This window comes from Mustelus asterias, chromosome 24 (assembly GCF_964213995.1).
Source record: "Mustelus asterias chromosome 24, sMusAst1.hap1.1, whole genome shotgun sequence".
NCBI lineage: Eukaryota > Metazoa > Chordata > Chondrichthyes > Carcharhiniformes > Triakidae > Mustelus > Mustelus asterias.
In genome coordinates, this window is record NC_135824.1 from 62,823,914 (window position 1) to 62,835,920 (window position 12,007).

At 50.1% G+C, this 12,007-nt stretch overlaps 1 protein-coding gene across 5 annotated transcripts in view; it reads left to right on the plus strand.

Annotated features, from left to right (window-relative positions):
- LOC144511479 (latent-transforming growth factor beta-binding protein 4-like) overlaps nt 1-12,007 on the plus strand; it is a 175,640-nt gene that overhangs the window by 114,499 nt on the left and 49,134 nt on the right. For all 5 annotated transcript variants that reach the window (XM_078241868.1, XM_078241869.1, XM_078241870.1 and 2 more), the window contains 4 exons: nt 1,681-1,812; nt 3,722-3,847; nt 5,394-5,513; nt 6,234-6,359. In XM_078241868.1, coding sequence (XP_078097994.1) covers nt 1,681-1,812; nt 3,722-3,847; nt 5,394-5,513; nt 6,234-6,359 — 504 coding nt within the window. The remainder of the gene's footprint in view (nt 1-1,680; nt 1,813-3,721; nt 3,848-5,393; nt 5,514-6,233; nt 6,360-12,007) is intronic.

Here is a 12,007-nt window from a genome sequence, read left to right on the forward strand (position 1 = left end):
GACAGCAGCAGGGAAGAAGCTGTTCTTGAGTCGGTTGGTACGTGACCTCAGACTTTTGTATATTTTTCCCGACAGAAGAAGGTGGAAGAGAGAATGTCCGGTGCACTTGGACCCCACGTGCACTGGACATTCTCTCTTCCACCTTCTTCTGTCGGGAAAAATATACAAAAGTCTGAGGTCACATTCCAACCGACTCAAGAACAGCTTCTTCCCTGCTTTCCCGAGGCAGCGGGAAGTGTAGACAAAGTCAATGGATGGGAGGCTGGTTTGCGTGATGGATTGGGCTACATTCACGACGTTTTGTAGTTCCTTGCGGTTTTGGACAGAGCAGGAGCCCATACCAAGCTGTGATACAACCACAAAGAATGCTTTCTATGGTGCATCTGTAAACGTTGGTGAGAGTTGTAGCTGACATGCCAAATTTCCTTCGTCTTCTGAGATATTAGAGGCGTTGGTGGGGCTTTCTTAACTATAGTGTCGGCATGGGGGGACCAGGACAGGCTGTTGGTGATTTGGGCACCGAGAAACCTGAAGCTCTCAATCATTTCCACTTCCTTTCCATTGATGTAGACAGGGACATGTCCTCCACTACGCTTCCTGACGTCGATGATTATCTTCTTCGTTTTGTTGACATTGAGGGAGAGATTATTGTTGCCGCACCAGTTCACCAGATTCTCTATCTCATTCCTGTACTCTGTCTCGTCATTGTTTGAGATCAGACCCACTACGGTGGTGTCGTCAGCAAACTTGAAAATTGAATTGGAGGGGAATTTGGCCACACAGTCATAGGTGTATAAGGAGTATAGTAGGGGGCTGAGAACACGGCCTTGTGGGGCACCGGTGTTGAGGATGATCGCGGAGGAGGTGTTTTTGCCTATCCTTACTGACTGCGGTCTGTGGGTTAGGAAGTCTAGGATCCAGTTGTCAAATTCATGACTCCAAAACAAGGGGATAGAGTCAGATCAGGAAATTAAACACTAAAAGTATAAAGCCTCTGATTTTACAGACATTGGCTTTGCGCGCGCTGAGTTTCAGTTTCTGTGCGTGCCCTCAGTTTCAGTTTCTGTGCGTGCCCTCAGTTTCCGTTTCTGTGCACGCTCTGAGTTTCTGTTTCTCTGCCGGGTTCTCCCACCTGCTCCTTGATGAGGTGTTTAAATGGGATGGTTTATAGCCACACCCTCACCATCCTCACCATTTCCAATTCCTCGTCCGCCCCCATGTGGTCTGATCCGAGTTTCTGTACTTTTGCTTTCATATTTAAACAATTTTTCTTTGTAATTTTCATTGTTTGGAGACGCTGGGTATTTTATAAATTTACCCAGGGGCTGAAACCTGGGACAGTCATTCAGCTCCAACAGTTATCTGGACTCAGGCTGGAGAATCACAGGACAGGCAGCAGACACGGTGAATCCTGCACAGAACAGTAACCATGATGGCACAGTGACCGTGTTTGCTCTCCGTCTGTCTCTCCTTCCTTTTTTTATTTATAGTCTCTCTATTTTACTCTTTCTCTCCAATTCCCTTGTTGTTTTTCTTGCCTCTCTCCCTTTCCCATTTTCATTCTCTCTCTCTCTCTGACATTCTCTCCATCTTGCGGGCTCTATTCCTCCGTCTGTGTATTCTCCTGTTCTCTCTCTCTCTGATGGTTCTAACTGTTGCTGTGTTCTGCTGTATCTGCAGTTCCTGAGGTTCATATCTGCCATCGAGTGCCGCAGATATGCGGTCCAGGCCGCTGTGTGATCCGGCTGCAGGGTTACACCTGTGCGTGTAACACCGGCTTCCAGCTCAACGCCCAGCGCTCACGGTGTGTTGGTGAGTGAACCGGAACTCAGATCCACAAAGCTGAGGGAGGGCCGGTGCTGTAGTCACGCAGATAGACACCTGCTGGAAATGATTACGATCCCGTTGCTGCCTCTGTGAGCCTGGAGTGGTGCTGAGAACAAGTTATCCAGAAGGCCCAGCATGTGGGGGAGTGGGGGGCAGGGTGGGAGGTCAGCGAGAGTTTGGGATCAGGAGGGGAGGGCTGATGGGGGAGGGGTGGGGGTGTCAGTAAGGAGGGGGACAATGAGGGGAAAGGGGTCCGGAAAGGATGGGTTGTTGGGAATATTGGAGGGGGGGAAGGTCTCGGACAGTTTGGGGATTTGGGAATATCGGGCAGTTTGGGGATTTGGGAATATCGGGCAGTTTGGGGATTTGGGAATATCGGACAGTTTGGGGATTTGGGAATATCGGACAGTTTGGGGATTTGGGAATATCGGGTAGTTTGGGGATTTGGGAATATCGGACAGTTTGGGGATTTGGGAATATCGGACAGTTTGGGGTTTGGGAATATCGAGCAGTTTGGGGTTTGTGCCTATCGGACAGTTTGGGAATATCGGGCAGTTTGGGGGTTTGTGTCTATCGGACAGTTTGGAGTTTGGGAATATCGGGCAGTTTGGGGGTTTGTGTCTATCGGACAGTTTGGGGGTTTGTGTCTATCGGGCAGTTTGGGGGTTTGTGTCTATCGGGCAGTTTGGGGGTTTGTGTCTATCGGGCAGTTTGGGGGTTTGTGTCTATCGGACAGTTTGGGGTTTGGGAATATCGGGCAGTTTGGGGATTTGGGAATATCGGACAGTTTGGGGTTTGGGAATATCGGACAGTTTGGGGATTTGGAATATCGGGCAATTTGGGGTTTGGGAATATCGGACAGTTTGGGGTTTGGGAATATCGAGCAGTTTGTGGGTTTGTGTCTATCGGGCAGTTTGGGGTTTGGGAATATCGGACAGTTTGGGGATTTGGGAATATCGGACAGTTTGGGGTTTGGGAATATCGGACAGTTTGGGGATTTGGAATATCGGACAGTTTGGGGTTTCTGTCTATTGGACAGTTTGGGGTTTGGGAATATCGGGCAGTTTGTGGGTTTGTGTCTGTCGGGCAGTTTGGGGTTTGGGAATATCGGACGGTTTGGGGTTTGTGTCTATCGGACAGTTTGGGGATTTGGGAATATCGGACAGTTTGGGGTTTGGGAATATCGGACAGTTTGGGGATTTGGAATATCGGACAGTTTGGGGTTTCTGTCTATTGGACAGTTTGGGGTTTGGGAATATCGGGCAGTTTGTGGGTTTGTGTCTGTCGGGCAGTTTGGGGTTTGGGAATATCGGACGGTTTGGGGTTTGTGTCTATCGGACAGTTTGGGGATTTGGGAATATCGGACAGTTTGGGGTTTCGGAGTATCGGACAGTTTGGGGTTTGTGTCTATCGGACAGTTTGGGAATATTGGACAGTTTGGGGTTTGTGTCTATCAGACAGTTTGGGAATATCGGACAGTTTGGGGTTTGTGTCTATCGACAGTTTGGGGTTTGGGAATATCGGACAGTTTGGGGGTTTGTGTCTATCGGACAGTTTGGGGTTTGGGAATATCGGACAGTTTGGGGTTTGGGAATATCGGAGAGTTTGGGGTTTGGGAATATCAGACAGTTTGGGAATATCGGACAGTTTGGGGTTTGTGTCTATCGGACAGTTTGGGGGTTTGGGAATATCAGACAGTTTGGGGTTTGTGTCCATCGGACAGTTTGGGGGTTTGGGAATATCGGACAGTTTGGAGTTTGTGTCTATCGGACAGTTTGGGGATTTGGGAATATTGGGCAGTTTGGGGTTTGGGAATATCGGGCAGTTTGGGGTTTGGGAACATCGGACAGTTTGATTTTGGAAGGGGAGCTAATAGTTTTTGTGTCTGTTACAGATACTGATGAGTGTGGACTGAGACCCCCGCCATGCCCCAATGGTCGATGTGTGAATTCAGTCGGCAGTTTCCACTGTGCCTGTTCTAGAGGATTTTCCGCAAATTCTCACCGGACGGATTGTGTTGGTAAATCACTAATTTATCTGGGAGATCGACCGGAATCTCTGTCACACCGGAGAACTTTAACATCTGAAAAACTGGGGCCACAGAATGTCTGCTGGACAACAGAGAGCGTGACAGCGGAGTGACTCCAGCTGGACCGTCTAACCCGACGTCTAGACTGGGGCATGGCTGGTGTCTAGACTGGGGCATGGCTGGCATCTCGGCTGGCATTTAGACTGGGGCATGGCTGGTGTCTAGACCGGGGCATGGCTGGCGTCTCGGCTGGCATCTAGACTGGGGCATGGCTGGGGTCTTGGCTGGAGTCTAGACTGGGGTTTTGCCTGGGGTCTAGACTGGTGTGTTGGCTGGGGTCTAGACTGGGGTCTTGGCTGGTCCGAGACTGAGGTCTTGGCTGGGGTCTAGACTGGCGTCTTGGCTGGGGTCTAGGCTGGCATCTTGGCTGGGGTCTAGATTGGGGTCTTGGCTGGGTTCTAGACTGAGGTCTTGGCTGGGGTCTAGACTGGGGTCTCGGTGGGGTCCGGCTGGGGTCCCGGCTGGGGTCCTGGCTGGGGTCTCGGCTGGGGTCTCGGCTGGGGTCTCGGCTGGGGTCTCGGCTGGGGTCTCGGCTGGGGTCTCGGCTGGGGTCTCGGCTGGGGTCTCGGCTGGGGTCTCGGCTGGGGTCTCGGCTGGGGTCTCGGCTGGGGTCTCGGCTGGGGTCTCGGCTGGGGTCTCGGCTGGGGTCTCGGCTGTGGTCCCGGCTGTGGTCCCGGCTGGGGTCTCGGCTGGGGTCTCGGCTGGGGTCTCGGCTGGGGTCCCGGCTGTGGTCCCGGCTGTGGTCCCGGCTGTGGTCCCGGCTGGGGTCCCGGCTGGGGTCTCGGCTGGGGTCTCGGCTGGGGTCTCGGCTGGGGTCTCGGCTGGGGTCTCGGCTGGGGTCTCGGCTGGGGTCCCGGCTGGGGTCTCGGCTGGGGTCTCGGCTGGGGTCTCGGCTGGGGTCTCGGCTGGGGTCCCGGCTGGGGTCCCAGCTGGGCATCTTGTCCTTCACAATTGTCAGAAAAATGGATATTTCCATGCAAGAGACTCACTGCCATCCAACTGAGGGAGCTGGGAATGCCGGAGCCGGGAATGCCGGAGCCGGGAATGCCAGAGCCGGGAATACGGGAGCTGGGAATATGGGAGCAGTGTCTGGAGGTTGGAAGGAATATAGGGAAAGGATGTTCAACAGGAAATGGCGATTATCCGAGGAAGCTATGTTTTAGGGATTGTCGCGGTCTGTGGGTCTGGAGTTTAAATTGAGATGCTGAGGGAAAGTTTGAGAGAATGGGACGGTCAGTTGGTGGGAATACTGGGATGAGAGGGAACATCAGTGTTGCAGTGAATGGGTAACGGAACACTCAGCAGAGTTTCAGGGATAAAATGGAGAGTGGACGGAGTGGGACTATTTGTGCTCAGCCCCCTGCCCTTCCTCCCAGCTCCGAGCCAGCTGACGCAGCATTGTCAGTGACGCTCACAATGACTCCGATGGGAATTTCCAAGATCCAGTTTGTTCTCAGCCCTTTTTGCACCTTTTCAGATATCGACGAGTGTCAGGATGTTTACAACTGTCCAAACTCAGAGTGTGTGAACACCGTGGGATCATTCCGATGTCTGCCCTGCCCCAAAGGCTACCAGATCCAGAATCGGAAATGTTCAGGTAACCAGAGCTCCAGCCCCAGCTACAACCCTCCAAAAAAACTGACTGTGCTGGGGGTGAGAGGGAAGGAACGACATCAAACACTCCCAGGACAGGTACAGCACGGAGTTAGATACAGAGTAAAGCTCCCTCTACACTGTCCCCATCAAACACTCCCAGGACAGGTACAGCACGGGGTTAGATACAGAGTAAAGCTCCCTCTACACTGTCCCCCATCAAACACTCCCAGGACAGGTACAGCACGGGGTTAGATACAGAGTAAACCTCCCTCTACACTGTCCCCCATCAAACACTCCCAGGACAGGTACAGCACGGGGTTAGATACAGAGTAAAGCTCTCTCTACACTGTCCCCATCAAACACTCCCAGGACAGGTACAGCACGGGGTTAGATACAGAGTAAAGCTCCCTCTACACTGTCCCCCATCAAACACTCCCAGGACAGGTATAGCATGGGGTTAGATACAGAGTAAAGCTCCCTCTGCACCATTATCCCAGCATTCATCTCAACAGTTATGAATACATCATGGAAAAATATCCAAAACTATTCAAAAGATTATCTGTGACATTGACAGTGAATAATCGAAATTATTGAGCCAGCAGACCTCCCGGGAATCCGGTACTCTCCGCGATCTGGTCCCCGTGAGAGAAGCAGATTGTTTTGAATTGCTAAGGTGTGCTGGGTAACGGACCGCATCCTGTTTGTTTCTGTGCTGTTACAGATATTGACGAGTGTCTGAATGGGACGACATGTGGGGACAAAGGAACATGTGTGAACACAGAAGGCTCATACCAGTGTGACTGTAACCCTGGATACCGTCTGAGTGCTGATGGCAATCGATGTGCAGGTTTGCCTTTACACTGTGCATGCACACACACACACACACACACACCACACGCATGCACACACACACTCACGTGTACACACACACACGTGCACACACCACACGTATGCACGCATACGTGCACACACACGTGTGCAAACACACACGTATGCACGCGCACACACCACATGTATGCATGCATGCACATGTGTGCACACATGCACATGTGCATACAATGCACGTATGCACGCATGTACACGCATAAGTTTTTTTAAAAGAAAAAGGGATAGTATTTGTTTTATCTAAGCAGGTCTGGGGGTAGGGATGCGGGGGGCGGGGGGGGGGAAGGTTGCAAGGTGACTGTTCAAAACTATTTCTAATAAATTGGTTTCTCTGTAGCGCTCCTTACTGACTGTCAGTCTGAGAGGCAGTGAGATTAGATCTCCATGGATCATGAGGTTTTGTTAGAACAGAGACAATATGAGGTATAAATTCCACAATGAGTGCAGAATTGGACACAGTATTCTAATTGAGGCCACACTGATGCACCATGCAGTTTTCCGGTACTTTGCTTGTATTTCCAGTCTTTGCCCCTGTTTAAGAAGCTCGCAATGCTTTATATTTTGTTAACCACTTTCTCAATTTTCCTGCCACCTTGAATGTTTGTTTTATTTATTTGTTTATGGGATGTGGCAAGTATTTTTTGCCCATCCTGAGTTGTCCTGGGGAAGGTGATGGTGACTGTTTCTTGAATCACTGCAGTCCCTGAGGCGTAGGTGCACCCACAGTGCTGTTAGGGGGGGAATTCCAGGATTTTGACCCAGCGACAGTGAAGGAACGGCCGATATATTTCCAGGTCAGGATGGTGAGTGGCTTGGAGTGGCACCATATCTGTGCGTGTGTACACCAGGTGCCATGCCCCCCTTCTGAAACTGTCTCCTTTATTTTAAATAGTCTTTCTGCTTTCGTCCTATCAAAGAACAAAGAAAATTACAGCACAGGAACAGGCCCTTTGGTCCTCCAAGCCTGCACCGACCATGCTGCCCGTCTGAACTGAAACCCCCTACCCTTCCGGAGACCATATCCCTCTATTCCCATCCTGTTCATGTATTTGTCAAGACGCCCCTTAAATGTCACTATCGTATCCGCTTCCCCTACCTCCCCTTGCAGCGGGTCCCAGGCACCCACCACCCTCTGTGTAAAAAACTTGCCTCGTACATCTCCTTTAAACCTTGCCCCTCGCACCTTAAACCTATGCCCCCTAGTGATTGACTCTTCCACCCTGGGAAAAAGCTTCTGACTATCCACTCTGTCCATGCCTCTCATAATCTTGTAGACTTCTATCAGGTCGTCCCTCAACCTCCATCGTTCCAGTGAGAACAAACCAAGTTCCTCTAACCTCTCCTCATAGCTAATGCCCTCCATACCAGGCAACATCCTGGTAAATCTTTTCTGTACCCTCTCCAAAGCCTCCACATCCTTCTAGTAGTGTGGCGACTAGAATTGAACACTATATTCCAAGTGCGGCCTAACTAAGGTTCTATAAAGCTGCAACATCAAAATGAATCACCGCACTTCTCAGTATTAAACTTCACTTGTCCACCTGTTTCACCAACCTGGCGATGTCCTCTTGAAGTTTAACACTCGTTGTTCACAGTGCAGTTTTGCACCATCCTCAGATTATGAAGTTATCCCCAGTAAACCCAAGCCTAGATCACCAATACACATCAAGGAAAGCAGGGGTCCTAACACTGACCCCTGGGATATATAACTTTCCCGAGTCCAGATAACAACTGTTCACCACCCTTTTCTGAGGAAGGATGTTCTTGCTCTCGAGGGAGTGCAGCGAAGGTTTACGAGGCTGATTCCGGGGATGGCGGGACTGATGTATGAGGAGAGCTTGGCTCGGTTAGGATTGTTTTCGCTGGAGTTCAGACGAATGAGGGGGGATCCCATAGAGACTTATAAAATTCTAACAGGACTAGACAGGGTACAAAGAACAAAGAACAATACAGCACAGGAACAGGTTCTTCGGCCCTCCAAGCACGTGCCGCTCCCTGGTCCAAACTAGACCATTCTTTTGTATCCCTCCATTCCCACTCCGTTCATATGGCTATCTAGATAAGTCTTAAACGTTCCCAGTGTGTCTGCCTCCACCACCTTGCCTGGCAGCGCATTCCAGGCCCCCACCACCCTCTGTGTAAAATATGTCCTTCTGATATCTGTGTTAAACCTCCCCCCCTTCACCTTGAACCTATGACTCCTCGTGAACGTCACCACCGACCTGGGGAAAAGCTTCCCACCGTTCACCCTATCTATGCCTTTCATAATTTTATACACCTCTATTAAGTCTCCCCTCATCCTCCGTCTTTCCAAGGAGAACAACCCCAGTTTACCCAATCTCTCCTCATAACTAAGCCCCTCCATACCAGGCAACATCCTGGTAAACCTCCTCTGTACTCTCTCCAAAGCCTCCACGTCCTTCTGGTAGTGTGGCGACCAGAACTGGACGCAGTATTCCAAATGCGGCCGAACCAACGATGCAGGGAGGATGTTCCCGATGGTGGGGGAGTCCAGAACCAGGAATCACAATCTGAGGATTCGGGGTAGATCATTTTGGCCGGAGGTGAGGAGACATTTCTGTACCCAAAGAGTGGTGAGCCTGTGGAATTCATTACCACAGGAAGTAGCTGATGCCAAAACATTGAATGTATTCAAGAGGCGGCTGGACATCGCACTTGGGGCGAATGGGATCAAAGGTTATGGGGAGAAAGCAGGATGAGGCTATTGAGTTGGACAATCAGCCATGATCATGATGAATGGCGGAGCAGGCTCGATGGGCCGAATGGCCTCCTCCTGCTCCTATCGTTCTATGTTTCTACCACCATTCATTCATGTCCCACAGACAATTTTGGTATTCATGCTGCTTGTATCTGTCATTCCATGAGCTCCAGTTTGCTGACAAGCCTGTTGTTATGTGGCACCTTCTCAAATGTCTTTTGGGAATCCAGGAACAACGCTACCCTCGTTAACCCTTTCTGTTACCTCACTGAAAACCCTTGCAAATTAGTTAGATAAATTGCCCTTCACAAATCCACACTGCCTCTCCTTAATTAATCAGCAATTGACTGTGAATTTGTTCGGTTGGAGCAGCAGGTGGATGCACTGCGGAGCACACAGGAGGCAGAGAGTGTGATAGACACTAGTTACAGGGAGGTTGTCACACCACAGGTTCAGACAGGTAGATGGGTGACTGCCAGGAGAGGCAGGCAGGTAGTGCAGGAGTCTCCTGTGGCTATTCCCCTTTCAAACAGGTATATCGTTTTGGACACTGTTGAGGGGGACAGCCTGTCAGGGGAGATACCAGCAGCAGCCAGGCCTGTGACACCACAGCTGGTTCTGCTGTGGGACAGGGGCTGGCAAAGAGCAAGCGAGCAGTAGTAACAGGGGACTCGCTAGTTAGAGGCACAGACAGGCGTTTCTGTGGCCGCAATCGAGACTCCAGGATGGTGTGTTGCCTCCCTGGTGCCAGGGTCAAGGACGTCTCTGAGCGATTGCAGGACATTCTTAAGGAGGAGGGTGAGCAGCCAGAGGTCGTTGTAGATATCGGTACCAATGACAGAGGCAGGAAAAGGGATGAGGTCCTGAAGTGTGAATACAGAGAGTTAGGCAGAAGGCTAACGTGCAGGACCTCGAAGGTAGTAATTTCAGGACTACTACCGGTGCCACGTGCTAGTGAGAGTCGGAATAGGAGGATGAGGCAGATGAATGCGTGGCTTGAGAGCTGGTGCAGGGGGCAGGGATTTAGATATTTGGATCATTGGGATCTCTTCTGGGGAAGGGCTGATCTGTTCAAGAGGGACGGGTTACACCTGAACTGGAGGGGGACTAACATCCTGGCGGGGAGATTTGTTAGAGCCACTCGGGAGGGTTTAAACTAGTTTGGCAGGGGGGTGGGATCCAAAGCAGTAGGGAAACAGAAGAGGAGTTTGAGGACAGCACGGAAGTTAAAGAAAGCACATTAATTAGCAAAGGCAGTGTCAGTAATCCTAGTACCAGACACATCAGACAGAAGCAAGACAGAGAGCAAGGGAAGTCCAGATTAAACTGCATCTATTTCAATGCAAGAGGCCTGACGGGCAAGGCAGATGAACTCAGGGCATTGATGGGTACATGGGACTGGGATATTATAGCAATTACTGAAACATGGCTAAGGGAGGGACAGGACTGGCAGCTCAATGTTCCAGGGTACAGATGCTATAGGAAAGATAGAACAGCAGGTAAGAGAGGAGGGGGAGTTGCACTTTTGATTAGGGAAAGCATCGCGGCCGTACTGAGAGGGGATATATCCGAGGGTTCGGCCACTGAGTCTATATGGGTAGAACTGAGAAATAAGAAGGGGGAAATCACTTTGATAGGGTTGTACTGTCGGCCCCCAAATAGTCAGCGGGAAATTGAGGAGCAAATATGTAAGGAGATTATAGATAGCTCCAAGAAAAATAGGGTGATAATAGTCGGAGATTTTAATTTTCCCAACATTGACTGGGACAGCCATAGTATTAGAGGGTTGGATGGAGAGAAATTTGTTGAGTGTATTCAGGAGGAATTTCTCATTCAGTCTGTGTATGGCCCGACTAGAGAGGGGACAAAACTTGACCTCCTCTTGGGAAATAAGGAAGGGCAGGTGACAGAAGTGTTAGTGAGGGATCACTTTGGGACCAGTGAACATAATTCTATTAGTTTTAAGATAGCTATGGAGAATGATAGGTCTGTCCCAAAAGTTAAAATTCTAAATTGGGGCAAGGCCAATTTTGATGGTATCAGGCAGGAACTTTCAAAAGTTAATTGGGGGAGTCTGTGGGAAGGAAAAGGGATGTCTGGTAAGTGGCATGCTTTCAAAAGTGTGTTAACCAGTGTTCAGGGTAAACACATTCCTCTTCGAGTGAAGGGCAAGGCTGGCAGAAGTCGGGAACCCTGGATGACTCGGGATATTGAGGCCCTGGTCAAGAAGAAGAAAGAGGCACATGACATGCATAGGCAGCTGGGATCAAGTGAATCCCTTGAAGAGTATAAGGGGTGTAGGAGTAGAGTTGAGAGAGAAATCAGGAGGGCAAAAAGTGGACACGAGATTGTTTTGGCAGATAAGGCAAAGGAGAATCCAAAGAGCTTCTACAAATACATAAAGGGCAAAAGAGTAACAAGGGAGAGAGTAGGGCCTCTTAAGGATCAACAAGGTCATCTATGTGCGGATCCACAAGAGATGGGTGAGATCCTAAATGAATATTTCTCATCAGTACTGTTGAGAAAAGCATGGATGTTTGGGAACTTGGGGAAATAAATATTGATGCCTTGAGGAGTGTACATATTACAGAGAAGGAGGTGCTGGAAGTCTTAAAGCGCATCAAGGTAGATAAATCTGCGGGACCTGATGAGGTATATCCCAAGACGTTGTGGGAGGCTAGGGAGGAAATTGCGGGTCCCCTAGCCAAGATATTTGAATCATCGATAGTCACAGGTAAGGTGCCTGAAGATTGGAGAGTGGCAAATGTTGTGTCTTTGTTTAAAAAGGGCTGCAGGGAAAAGCCTGGGAACTACAGGCCGGTGAGCCTCACATCTGTGGTGGGTAAATTGTTGGAAGGTATTTTGAACGACAGGATATACAGGCATTTAGA